This window comes from Equus caballus, chromosome 7, assembly GCF_041296265.1.
Source record: "Equus caballus isolate H_3958 breed thoroughbred chromosome 7, TB-T2T, whole genome shotgun sequence".
NCBI classification, from domain to species: Eukaryota; Metazoa; Chordata; class Mammalia; order Perissodactyla; family Equidae; genus Equus; species Equus caballus.
In genome coordinates, this window is record NC_091690.1 from 83795137 (window position 1) to 83809866 (window position 14730).

General features: G+C 41.3%; 1 protein-coding gene across 2 annotated transcripts in view; it reads left to right on the plus strand.

Annotated features, from left to right (window-relative positions):
- Window positions 1-14730, plus strand: part of PARVA (parvin alpha) — a 146595-nt gene that overhangs the window by 111334 nt on the left and 20531 nt on the right. For both annotated transcript variants that reach the window (XM_023646063.2, XM_070274791.1), the window contains exons 5-6: window positions 5395-5535; window positions 11681-11796. In XM_023646063.2, coding sequence (XP_023501831.1) covers window positions 5395-5535; window positions 11681-11796 — 257 coding nt within the window. The remainder of the gene's footprint in view (window positions 1-5394; window positions 5536-11680; window positions 11797-14730) is intronic.

The following is a 14730-nucleotide window of genomic DNA, read 5'->3' on the forward strand; positions in this document are numbered from 1 at the left end:
AGGAAATAGCTTTTCTTTTTATCAGCAATAATCTGTTGGTAATACATACACACAGAGGATGTTTATTGCAACTTTATTACAAATAGGAAAAGAAGTGAGAAATATACTCTGACTACATATCTACTGGGGAATGGTTGAATAAGTTATAAGTCCTATAGTATATTATGCAGTTTAAAAAAATGAGTTATGTTGATATGTATTGACGTAGAAAGATACTCATGACGTCTGTTTGAATGAGACATGTATCGTATAGGAACTAGAGAGGTAACAGAAAAGATCAGTGAAACTAAGAGCTGGTGTTTTGAAAAGATAAACAAAATTGACAAACCTTTAGCTATAGTCACCAAGAAAAAAAGAGAGGACTGAAATAAAATCAGAAATGAAAGAGGAGATGTTATAACTGGTACCTCAGAAATACAAAGGATCCTAAGAGGCTACTGTGAATAATTATATGTCAACAAATTGGACAACCTAGAAGTGGATAAATTCCTGAAACATGCAACTTACCAGGACTGAATTGTGAAGAAACAGAAAATCTGAGCAGACTGGGTAGTAGTAAGGAGATTGAATCAGTAATCAAAAACCTCCCAACAAACAAGAGTCCTTCACTGGTAAATTCTACCAAACATTTAAGGAAGAATTAATACCAATCCATCTCAAACTCTTCCAAAAAATAAAAGATGAGGAAACACTTCCAAACTCATTTTACAAGACCAGTATTACCCTAATACCAAAACCAGACAAAGAAGCCACATGAAAACTACAAGTGAATATGCCTGATGAACATAAATGCTCAAATCCTCAGCAAAATTTTAGCAAACTGAAAATAACAATACATTAAAAGGATCATACATCACAAACAAGTGGGATTTATTCAGGGATGCAAGAATAGTTCAACATCCGCAAATCAATCAATGTGATACACCACATTAACAAAATGAAGGATAAAAATCATATGATCATCTCAATAGATGCAGAAAAAGCATGTGACAAAATTCAGCATTCATTTATGATTAAAACTCTCAACAAAGTGGGAAAAGAGGGAATATACCTCAACATAATAAAGCCCGTATGTGACAAGCCCACAGCTATCGTCGTACTCAACAGTAAAACGCTGAAAGCTTTTCCTTGAAGATCAGGAAAAACACAAGGATACCCACTTTCACCACTTTTGTTAAACATAGTATTAAGTCCTAGCCAGAGCAGTTAGGCAAGAAAAAGAAAGAAAAGGCATCCTAATTGGAAAGGAAGAGGTAAAAAGTGATTATTTGCAGACAGCATGATATTGTATATGGAAAACCCTAAAGACTCCATCAAAAAAACCTGTTACAACTAATAAAGGAATTCAGTAAAGTTTTAGGATACAAAAAAAATCAATATTTAAAAAATCCTTTGTATTTCTATATACTAAGTAACAAGCCAACAGAAAGAAAAATTAAGAAAATAATCCCATGTACAATTGCATCAAAAAGAATAAAATACCAAGGAATCAGTTTAACCAAGGAGGTGAAGGACCTGTACACTGAAAACTATAAGACACTGACAAAAGAAATTGAAGAAGACGAATACATGGAAAGATATTTCATGCTCATGAATCGGAAGAATTAATATTGTTAAAAGTTCATACTACCAAAAGCAATCTACAGATTCAGTGCAATTCCTGTCGAAATTCCAATGGCATTTTTCACAGAAATAAAACAAACAATCCTAAAGTTTGTATAGAATCATAGAAGACTCTAAATAAGCAAATCAATCTTGAGAAAAAAGAACAAAGCTGGAGGCAACACACTCTCTGATTTCAAACCATATTACAAAGCTATCATAGTCAAAACAGTATGGTATTGGCATACAAACAGACACATAGATCACTGGAGCAGAATAGAGAGCCCAGAAATAAACCCATGAGTATAGGATCAATTAATTTATGGAAAAGGAGCCAAGAATATACAGTCTCTTCAATAAGTGGTATTGGGAAAACTGGACAACCACATGCAAAAGAATGAAACTGGACCACTATCTTACACCAGCTTATCTTAGACTCAAACATAAGACCTGAAACGTTGAAAGTCCTAGAAGAAAACATAGGCAGTAAGCTGTATTGGTGATGATTTTTTGGATTTGACACTAGAAGCAAAAGTAAACAAGTGCGACCACATCAAACTAAAAAGCTTCTAAACAGCAAAGGAAACCAACAAAATGAAAAGGCAACTTACTGAATGGAGGAAAATATTTGCAAATCATATATCTGATAAGGGGTTAATATTCCAAAATACATACAGAACTCATGCAACTGAATAGCAAAAAACAACAAACAATTTGCTTTAAAAATGGGTAGAGGATCTGAGAACTTTTCCAAAGAAGATATACAGATGGCCAACAGGTACATGAAAAGATGCTCAACATCACTGATTGTTAAGGAAATGCAAATCAAACCTACAATGAGATATCACCTTGCACTATTAGAATGGCTATTATCAGAAAGATAAGAAATAACAAGTGTTCGTGAAGATGTGGAGAAAAGGGAACCCTTGTGCACTGTTGGTGGGAATGTAAATTGATGCAGCCACTATGGAAAACAATATGGTAGTTCTATTTTTAATATTTTGAGGAACCTCCATATGATCCAGCAGTTCCACTTCTGGGAGTTTATCCAAAGAAAACAAAACCATTGGCTTGAATCTGCACCTTCATGTTCACTGCAGCATTATTCACAATAGCCAAGGTATAGAAACAACCCAAGTGTCCATCAGTAGATGAACGGATAAAGAAGATGTGATATATATACACAATGAAACATTACTCAGACACAAGAAAGAAGGAAATCTTGCCCTTTGTGACAATATGGATGGACCTTGAGGGCATTTGCTAAGTGAAATAAGACAGACAGAGAAAGACAAATACTTTATGATTTCACTTATATGTTGAATCTAAAAACAAACAAAAAACTTGCTCATAAATACAGAGAACAGGTTAGTGGTTGCCAGAGAAGTTTGGGGGAATGGACAAAAATGGGCGAAAGTGGTCAAAAGGTAAAAAAATAAATAAATAGTTATACCCATATGTAGTGACATAGAAAAATACTCATGATATATGTTTGAATGGAAAAAAAAGCAGTAGCAGAAAAATGTGCAAACTGTAATCTCGCTTTCGTTAACGGAGACAGACAGAAAAAAACCTCTTTCTGTTGTGTGTGTCTTATGAGCATGAAGAGATGCACCTAAAATTGTTAATAAGGGGTACTTCAAGATATTCTCTCTACTCAAATCTATGTGACACCAATGTCAATGCCTAAAATAAAATGTCCAACAACAAAACATTATAAGAAGATAAATCCAAAGCATACTAACCAAAGTGGAAAAAGTAAAGCAGAATTACGTTTTCTAAAGAATTAGTAATGCAAAAAAAAAAAAATAAAGCAAAGCCATAAAAACTCCTCTGAATAAGCAACGCCAGATGCTAAAAAAACAGAATTTTTTTTAATTTTAGGAAGAATGGCTTATAATTTTAGTATCATGGACTACTTAAAAATATTGGTGAAAGCAGAGAAACAGTGAGCGTTCCAGTAGGTAACGTGTAAAATGCATTTTTAAAAAATGAGAACGAAATGGACATCAGTGCAAGAAAAACATATTGACCTAGAAAACAGATACAGAGACCCACGCTATTCATTCTAAGAAGTCCAGTGTCAGAAGAAAATTATACATTTGAAAATTCATGGGCAATGATATAATACAACAGGGCTAGCAAAAAAAGTGTTCCTCCTGCTCCCACTCCTTCCATCCTCACCTCCCCAGCCCACTCCTGAGACAGTTGTCACTAATGTATCTCAGCAGTCTTTTCCTCTGAGCCAAGATAAGGCTTCAGAAGTTTCCTGAACCTAGAGTTTGGGCCCAGCCTCTACCAAACTACCAAAATTGTAATTGCAATGTAAGATGACAACAACTTGTCATATCTTCAGTAGGAAAGGATCCAAGATACGAATTCACAGCCTAAGAATGGAAAAGGCACACAGGGTCTCTTCAAGGTTTGACATTCAAGAGGCAAACGTTTAGATATATGCTTGTTAAATCCCTGAACTTTAGAAATAAAGAATGATGGCCTCAAGCAACTAAAGGGAAGAGAGAGATTAACATTCAGGCCATCACAGATAAGAACAGCTGGAGACCATCCTATGAAGGTGCGGAAAAGAATTCCAAAATCCATCGAACCTGCAGAAATTCCTTGGCTGGCAACCTCATCTGCAAAGACTTACCCAAGGCGCATTTAACTTGGATAAGCTACAACTATTGAAAAATAAAATAAATAATGTAAGCAACCCTTAAAAATGGGGAGAAAAGACGTTTTAAACATGTTTCAGAGTCCTATCAATCCTTGCATGAGTTGCGGAAAGTGAATTAGGTGGATCCAATAGCAGACAACATGTTTCCCTTTGGAAATCCAAAGTTGTTCTTTTTAAGAGGTAAAAATGTAAATTTAGACTAAAAAATGATTAGACACTTTTTTGCCTTTAAGTGTCAAGGGGTTGTGTCATTGCAACAAGAACCACTGATTTTAAAACACATCCTTATGTAAGTGCCACTCAGAAAAAGAAAAAACACTTCAATTAAACTGTTACCCAGTGCTTTCTGATTGCTTAGAATTTGGACTTTCCACTCTTTGAAAGTGTTCAAGTAGGCATACTGAGACATGGAAGTGACCACACTACGAAGAGCTGTGAGCAAGTTCACACACACGGAAGCAGTGATGACTTCTTTCTTCCCCCTGGGTGACGGCAGTTGTAGGATGCCATCAATTTTAAGACACAACCTGATTTCAGGGATGTTAAAATGTGGAAAAAATGTGCACCTTCGAATTGATGAAATAGGACACATGAAACAAGTTACCTTCCAGGCGGGTTTAAAAGAAAAGAAGGTGCTTAAAACAGATAAACGTGATCTGGCATGACACGTATTGTACTGCAGGAATGTACAAAATGCCTTAGATAAGGACTTGACCACTGCCCAGGGGAAGCATGAAAGGCATTCCAAGTGGGGCACAGAAATGACCTTGGAGAAGGCAGAGTGGAAAAGAAGAGAGAAAAACCCAGAATGACGGAACAGAGTTCAAATTGTGACAGGCTGGGTTAAAGGCCCCACTTCTGCAGTCGGGATCTTATAATTTGGAGATTCAAGACACAATCATGAGGTTTTCACAAAACTGGCGCTGCCAGTGCCACCATCGGACAAGGGCGGGGAGCACAGTGTCCCTCACGTTATAGGTGCTCAGTATAGATTTGTTGAGCGAGTGAGTGAATGTGTGAGAGCGTGCGTATGGGTGAGTGAATAAATGAGTGCGTGAGTTAGGGTTGTCTGTTGCTGAAGATAACAGCTGGTCTCTTTTCCCTTCTCACCCCAGAGAAGCTTGAGAGCGAGAAGCTGAACGTTGCCGAGGTCACCCAGTCAGAGATTGCTCAGAAGCAAAAGCTGCAGACTGTGTTGGAGAAGATCAACGAGACCCTGAAACTTCCTCCCAGGAGCATCAAGTGGAATGTGGACTGTGAGTTTTACAAAGGGAAGTGAGACTGTTAAGTGACGCCTGGGTCCCTACCATGGGGTTTCCCCACGAAGCCACCAGTAAGCTGGCAGGCCCTGGGTGCGTGCAAACCCATTTATCTTTGAGTGTGAGGTGCCCTTCCTCGGAACGAAAACTTGTCATGCACACTGTTGGGGAAAATAGCAAAATGTCGAAATCCAGTGTGCCTTTCTGTAAAAGGCAGTCTGTAGAGATTGGAAGAGGAGGGAAACTGATATTCATTGAGCTACTTCAGAATCCCAGCACAACCTTTTGAGAAAGCTGTTGTCTCCAGCTTGTGGAGGCTTCAGGAAGCGGAGATCCCTACATTGGGGCAGCTGAGAAGCTGGGGGGGCAAGGATTGGCTCTGTTCCAGAACCCACACCCTTGCTCTCACCCACTTATTTTCCAGAAGGAGCAAAGATATGGCTGAGATTGTAGGCACTGTATTTCAAAATGCAGGTTTTCACAGCTAATACAGCTCAAGGGACTCAGAAAGTATAAACGGTTCATTCATATGCTGTCTCAAGGGCCTGGGTCTAATGGGACTCAATGAGTCCGTGTCAGAATCAACGTCAAATCAGCAGATTGGGTGAATCCAGCAGCAACAACATATTTCCCATGGGGAGTCCAAAGTTGCTTTGTTCTTTGTAACTGATAAAACTATGGATTTAGGTTATGTTTTTGCCCTTAAGTATTAAAAAGTTAAGTACTATACCTTACTGCATCCAACTTATACAACTTAAAATGCACATCTCCACAGAACCCCCAACCCCCGAAAAAAAACACCTTTCAAACTCGGGAAAGAAAAGGGAATCTTCGCCCGTCATCGTAGGGCCCCAGTAGCTGCGAGCGACCATCTCTTCAGCAGGTTTCTAACATCCGACATTGGAGGCCGGACGCCAAGTACCGGCTTTAGGAGAATTACACCTTTGCACAGCGTGACCAGCTACCTCGCACGGCGCTGGGCACAGACATCCTGTGTCGGGCAGGGGGAGACACCTGAGCACGGGAGGCAGGGAGGCCAGGGCTCTGGGCCCCAGATGCTGTCCCATGTCCCAGGAATGCGCAGAGTGTTCAGTAGGGGAGAGAAAAGAGGCTTGATCTCTAGTTTGGGAACTGGATCTGCATTTTGGAAATCCTCAATCATCATAAGCACTAAAGTCCTCTAATGAAGTCCCCTGCTGAATGGTGTTTGACCCTATTTCCCACTCCTTTGATGAATATGGGCCATCTCCATGTAACCCTCCAAACACAACAAAACAAAACATGTTTTAACTTATCGTGGAACCCTGTTTGGGAAAGACTGAGATAGAAGAATGGAATTTTTAAAGCCACATCAGGACCATTGTCTTCAATGGCTTTGAATGATTTGGTTTTGGTTCATGTTCACTTTCATTTTTGTAGGAAAATGCGTATGAGTAAAATAATCACTCATATTACCACTCTTCTCTGGCTATTTTTGTTTTTTGCCCACTACTGTCCATATCAGTGCATATTTTTACTTGATGAAGTCATACACACTCTTGTGTTTTGTTACTTTCTAATATTGTATTATACGTATCTTCTATATTCCCATGTAGTCTTCGTAGTTATAATTTTTGGTAGCTGCTCTGTCTCATGGGGTAGATAACCCACAGATAACTTAAACCCTTTGTTGACGTTCATCCTTTTAGGATGTCTGCCAGCCTACTGCTAATATCAGGTAGTACGAAGTTGAATGTCTTAGGTTGTATCTCTTTTTGCTTCTCTCAAATTATTCCCGGCAGATAGATTTCCAGAACTGAGATGAATTTCTAGGTCAGAGGGAATGATTATCTTGGTGGCCAGCTCCCTGCAATGCCTCGGGGCTTTGAGAAGCACTGGGCCTGTTTACAAGGCAGTGGTTTATAGGGAATGTGGCAGGCCCCACTCCTTGGGAGGCTCCGACCACTCCTCTCTGAGCTATCTTCCCTGGCTGCTGCTGAGGACGTGGCATCATCTTGCTCATCAGGATACAGGTGGCCGGGACGGCTGCTGACTCACCAAGGTCCTCGATCCAGGACTTTAGGGAATTCTTCCTTTCTCTTTTTTTTATTCACAATAATAATTGTTATTATTGAAAATTTGGAAAACACAGATAAATTAAAAGAGATTTAAATAACATCTAATGTATTTATGATGCTTACTGTATCCCTTGTACTATTCTAAACACTTTACACATTTTGATCCTTGTACTCCGCACTCAACCATCTGACGTAGGAATTCTATTATCCTCATTTTACAGATGGGAAAATCAAGACATGGAGAGGTTAAGAAACAATGAATGCAAGCTTCATGAGGGCAGGGATTGTCTCTTCACTGCTGTAACCCTAGAACCTGGAAGAGTAGCTGGCACATACTAAGCACAGTAGTATTTGCTAAAGGAGTGTCACTGTCCAAGGTCACACAGGTAGTAAGTGGTGGAGCCAGGATTGAGACCCAGAGAGTCTGGCTGCATGGCCTGTGGGTGCTAAGCCTACACATTCTGCCCCCATAAGCTGCCCAGCCAGAGACAGGCATTGTCAACCTTCAAGTCGTGTGTGTGTATGCTTATAAGAAATAAATAGATCCATAAATAAATAAAATGTGTAGACATACTTTATATGTAAAATATGCATATTTACTTTTAGAAAAATGAGATCAACCTGTATATGTTGTTTAGAAGATGTATATCTTTACACATCATTAAATATTCTTCTATATGTCACTTTTATTGTACAATATGACATAGTATGGGTGTATCATAATTACTGCTTTAGGATAGATACCTAGGAGTGGTCGTTTTAGGGCCAAAGGATATGTACAATTTTAAAGTCATAATACATACTGTCAAGTTGTCTCCAAAAAAATTATGCCAATTTCTCTTTCTACCACAATTCACTTTGGGAGGATTGTTTCTAACTCGGCAGCTCCTTTGAAAGGGTTTTCTAGCCCTAGGGTGACGCTTCCGAGTCTTGGCCCTGCTCTCATTCTGCACGTTTCCATCCTGACTTGAGCACAGGAGCACAGAGGCCCTGGCTTCTGTCTAGCATCAGGGAGAAAACTCCCAGGAGACATGCTGAGAGATGGCAGGAGGAGGGTACCCAAATATGCAAAAGTTGTTAGAATTTTTCTTATCTGAAAAGATAACATATCTTTATTCTAAAGAAAATTTTGAGATAGGAAAAAAAAAACATCTTTCCGCTCTAGAATAACTATTTTCATTTTGTTTTTATATTTCTTTCCAAGCCTTGGCCACAAGTACATGCTTGTATGCATGCATGCGTGTGCATCCATATGTGTGCATGTGTGTATGTGAGCATGTGTGTATACATAGATGTATATGTATGTACATAAACACGCATGTACATGTATAAGTATTTATACACATGTGCATATCCATCAATATGGATATTTATATTATTTATATTATTTCTCTTTAACATTACATTATTGATATTTATAGCTACATTGTCTTTTTTAAACTTTTTATTGAGATTATGATAGTTTACAACCTTGTGAAATTTCACTTGTACATTGTCAGTCGTGTTGTAGGTGCACCACTTCACCCTTTGTGCCCACCTCCCACCCCTCCTTTCCCCTGATAACCACCAATCAATTCTCTTTGTCTATATGTTTAGCTTCCACATATGAGTGGAGTCATGCAGAGATTGTCTTTCTCTATCTGGCTTATTTCACTTAACATAATACCCTCAAGGTCCGTCCATGTTGTTGTGAATGGGACGATTTTATCCTTTTTTATGGCTGAGTAATATTCTGTTGTATGTTTATACCACATCTTCTTTATCCAATCATTAGTTGATGGGTACTTAAGTTGCTTCCACATCTTGGCTATTGTAAATAATGCTACAATGAACATAGGGGTGCATGGGACTTTTAGAATTGCTGATTTCCAGTTCTTTTAACAATGATTTTCAATGCACGCGAACTATTCCATTCTCTAAGCATACCATAATTTATTAAAGCAGACACTATTAAACCATGCTTGGCCCAACTTAAAGATTTGCAAGGGAAAACTCAGACATCCTTGATGAGAGGAACAGCAGCTGTGAGGGGCTGTAGGTGGGACTCAGGGACCAGAGTGCTTGTACTTCTTTCATCAGTTTTGTCTCGTGGCTTTTAAAACAAAGGGTTTCTCTGTATAATAAAAAAAAAATTTTGAAAACCACTGGGCTAAACCACCCTCTTGCTATTGGATATGTGTTTCCCAAATTTTTAAAAAATGATGATATATTACACAATAATTAATATCTTTGAACATGTAGCATATATGTGTATGAGAGAGAGAGAGGGAGAGAAAAAGAGAGTAACTGTATAATTCTTTCTTTTGAAAAACTCCCCAGGAGGACAGAGGTCTCCTTGAAAGAGTCTGACGTCTGTGTGGTGCTTACGCTATAGCTCTGTATTGCTTACCAAGGCAGTTGAAATAACAGACACTGTCATCAGTGTGTAAGAACAACCTCTGTGAGCACAGCTTTTCCAGCATTATATTTTATCATTAAGAGAGGGAGAGGTAGCAAATGTCCTTACAAGCCTCAGGGCCTGGACCACTGGTGTGGCACTTCTGATCAGAGGAGCAGAGCTGGATTTTGCCTCTGTCAGTGAGCGCACCATGTCAGTGGGTCAGTCCCATGCCAGGAGCCTTTTTTAAGGGTGAAACTAGTTGACAGTGCCCAAAAGCCCAGAACTGAAACCTTCTTCTGGAAGGCTATGAGATGGGAGTCGTTCATCTGCCATTTGATGGTGATATTGTGCTGCTGGTCATGGTCGGTGGAAAGCCTTCTTTAAAGTAGTGATGATAAGGAGAAACTGTAAAGAGTTCCTAAGGAATGTCTGCATCATTTCCTTTTCCTAGTGATTTTTCAAAGCTTCCATTGCGGCAGACTCATTGATCCTTAGGCAGACAGAGTGACACCCTAATAATGGGCCCAGTTCATGCTAAGTACACACAATGGGCATTTTTTGTTCTTTCCTTAAATGCCCCCTGCAATGAAGAGCCACGAGGCTGGTAGGACTGTGAAGGCAGGTAAAGTATCTGGTGAATCTTCCCTTTTTGTGAGAAAGAAAGGGGAGAAAGTAGTGGTTTAATTGCCTGAGTGCCAAGCACTTTCTCATAAGTTCTAATAAAAAATATCAGCCATTCCTAGGCAGCTGCTATGTGCTGGGAGCTTTGCCTATATTATCTCTGGAAATTCTTACAACTGTATTTCTGCATAGGTACTGTTAGCCCCATTTGTGAAGTTGAGCAGATTGAGGCTCAGAGGCTTGAGTAGCCTACCCAGGGTCATGTAGGCAGTAAAGAGATGGTAGAGTTGTCAAGTCGGAACTTGAGCTCCCGTCTGCCTGACCCTGTGTGAACCCCATTACGTCACAGTCTTTTTCTCCTCTCATCCACTGTGAAAACTTCAACCTGAACAGTTGCCTAGCCTTCTCTAGCTTAAGTAGCTTAACATCCACCACATAGCTCGGTAGTTATAGAAGCCAACTAGGTCATGAAGGTCTCCTCCCAGCTATTCCCCAAGAGGCATTTTCTACATTGACCATACATGGCACTCAAGAAAGCAACAAAGCCCTTTAGATGTCTCTCAGACCTTCCTCCGGAGATCTTAAAGCCCTGAACAAAGAAAGGAGTCCAGTGTTCATGGCTCAGTGTCCATTTGTTGAGGGCCTGCCATGTGTAGAGCCTTGGGACAAGGGTGGTGGTTATAACCCAAAGAGTTCACAGTCAGATGGGAAGTGAGAGGGGGTGCAGAGCAGACGGGCTCATGGTTATTAGAAGAGAGTCAACAAGAACATGGAGTGGCAGAGGGCTGATCTGAGCTCAGAATTCAGCCATGGTCAGGGTCCCAGTGGGAACCTTGGGTTAGAGTGGAGAGGTACTACACTGGAAATCTAGCGATAACACGACCCAAGAAGAAGCTCCATGGGACCCAGCCAAGGACTGAGGGGGCCTAGGGTAAGGCCTGTGATGACCAAGAGTGTCCCCTGACCCACAGGGGTGGGATGAGAGGGGCACTGGGTATGGTCCTGCTGCACTTTGAATATCTGCTTATATCTGCCTAGAACCTAGAAGAAGATTCTCTAAGTTCTAAATCATCTTTTCTTTCAGCTGTTCATGCCAAGAGCCTGGTAGCCATCTTGCATCTGCTGGTTGCTCTGTCCCAGTATTTCCGGGCACCAATCCGCCTCCCAGACCATGTTTCCATCCAAGTGGTTGTGGTCCAGGTAAGAGAGATACCACTGCAAACACCTATGCCCTTTAAAGAGGTGTGGAGGCTGAGTTCCTGTGAGAGCTAAGGCACACTGGGGCGCTCATTGGAAGGACAGCTGAACGAAGGCTGAGTGTCTTTGGCTGTGCTCTGTGTTGGACGGCATGTGAGTGAGCTTTCTGGTGCGTGGGGCTTATCCCAGATATGTGTGCAAAGGGGGGAAGAGTGTGTGCTTGTGTATGGGATGGCCCTGCGTGGGCATGTGTCTGGGCTTTACATGCCTTTGTCAGGAGGGTGTCCGTGTAATGGGTATTTGAGGGTGTGTGGTATGTGTGTTTGTGAGGTATGTGTAGTAGGATTGGAGGGAAGATGTCTCTGTGTGTGTGTATGCCCTGAAAGTCATGCAGAATCATCATTTTTTGGTTAAATGATACACAGGTACTGGGAAGAGACGGATATCTGTGCACATGAGGCATGCATGCGTGCGTGCCTGTGTGTTTGAGAGACCCTGACTGGCCGTGTCTGTGTTGAGGGCACGGCTGCTTTTCACCCGCCCAGAGAAGTGCAGCTGGGATCTCAAGTCATCTTTTCCAGATTGTTGGATGGAATTTCCATTCACATATGGCTGTGTAATTTCCACAATGAGGGTGTGCTCTCGCCCCGTGACTATCTCACTCTGCTCCTAACCCCATTAGCTGCTCAAATTTAATTTTATTTTCCAACTTTATGCCCGCTTAGCAAAAGGTCATCATTTTGTTTGCTTCTTTCTGTTCTTTTCCAAATAAACATGCTGCAAGGGAGAATTCCTCTTATAAGCAGCTCGCTGGGTATCCAGGGTTATCCAGGGTTCCGGAAGAGAGAACAATATGGCAGCTCTGCCATCCCTTGGTGAGAAAGAGCCATGAGGTCTGGGTAGGCCTTGCTTGGCCAGGCCAGGCCAAGCCACTTTCTGGGACAAAAGGTCTTTGAGCTGAGCTTTCAAGGATCAGAAGTTAATGGGAGGGGAGGAGGGCATGGGGGTGCTGCTCAATCAATTGCTCAGTTACGCCCTGATGAAAAAGTATTTCTTATACACCTTCTGGGTACTTAACTTGCTGAACGTCAAGGGTCTGTGGTAGGAATATGACACCTTGGCCCTGTCTCTCAAGAGATAAGGCTACACAGAAGCAGCAGAGGGGCTATCAGAAGCCCATAGTCAATGTGTGTGGTTCAGACACTAAGTGCAGCTGACTGAAAGGGACGAATTGGCCTCATTTATTGAGCACTCAGCTGTGTCAAGCACGGTGCTAAGCATTTCGTGTCTGCTATGGCTATGTGGCCAGCCCATAGCATCCCGGTCCATGCATCTTCCTAGTGAATCCAGGCCATTTCTACTGTGTTATTTTTACCAATCAATAATGTGTGAATCCATTTCATTATATTTTTTAAAACTATGGTTCTAGATTTGAACAGGAGGGGAGGTGGGGCTCCTATTTTGAAACAGTGGACCCTGCAAGCCCACATCTCATGCCTTATTTTGAGCTCAATTATAGGCCATCAGAAGGCTGTTGCTGGTTTAATTTCTCCTGTAGGCAGTTTTGTTAGCTTGAGGGAGGAAAGAGGATGCGTTTCATAAAATAGCATCCATGCCTGTCAGGTTTTATGGGGTGTTTTTGCTTTATCAAGTCAAACAGGCACAGAAGCAAGACTCAGAATTGGCCGTGAGTCACTGACCGAACGAGAGAGAGCTCTTTAGGGAACAGATAATGGATCGAGGTGAATCAGGATGCTGTGCGAGGGGTTATTTAAGCCAGATTTCTTTTCCATTCTGTATAAAAGCATTTAATTCTGCATGAAGTTGAAGATGAGGTTTTACATCTGTGAATGGCTTTATAAGACAAGGACACAGATTCCATTAGCCCCATGTGAACATTTTGCATATGTTGAAGCTGAATTTGGAAAAAGCCCGGATTTATCCTCACTGGATCTCCTTTAAAAGTTATCTTTATTTTTTTCCCTTACTTTCTTTTTGCTTTGATAGTCCATTCTTCTTAATCTAATCCAGATACACTCTTGGCCTTTATCCAGCTTTGCCTTTCCTTCTGTAAAAGTATCTTGCAAGGACACTAGATGCTATGGCTATTGGGAATGTGAAGAGAAGGTTCTAGAAGTTTTGACAGGAGGGTCAAGAAGGCAGGTTTCAGTTGAGACACCAATGCTTGGAGGCTCCTTCTTGACAATCATCTCAGCTTTCATGGAAGAGGAATTTTCTCTGACAATTGCTTTCCATGCCCAGACCGTCTAAGTGTCTGGTAACTGACTGTGAAGGGACCTAATAAAATGAATCTCCCTCCTCAGGCCCATCTGAAGGTCTTCCTGAATCCTAACACTCCTGTGTTGACTCCCACGCCCGCACAATGAGCTTTAATCTCCAAACCAGCACTCGATTGATTCCCCATTGACTATTGGCACCCTCCTGCAAACAGCCTCCTGAACACATTTGTGCTCTCTTGACTGTGTCTTTTTGCTCGGGCCAGTCCTCCCACTGCAACGGCCTCTGCTCTATGTCCAGCCAAGTCCTATCCTTTAAGTTCCAGCTCAAGGACCCCTTCCCTTGGAAGGGTTCCCTGACCATCCCGGCTGAAAGTGCCTGCATTCAGCACCTCCTCTCTGCATAGGGTGACCATGTAATTTATTATCCATGACACTTTTGAAAATGAAAGGGGATCCTACTAATAACTGAGCTGGGATATCAGGCATAAGCTCTGTTTTGGGGAAAGCTCACATACTGCTTCATCTATCTCATTTTACTCTTAAGTTCCTCGAGGCCAGAAACTATGACACACGTTCCATAGTATTTGCTCCAAGTCCAGCACAGGGGCTTGTACGTAGAAAGTATTGATTGATAAAATAAACAAGAGACAGGATGAATTGACGGGAAGGGGTGGGTGGATGGATGGATGGGTGGATG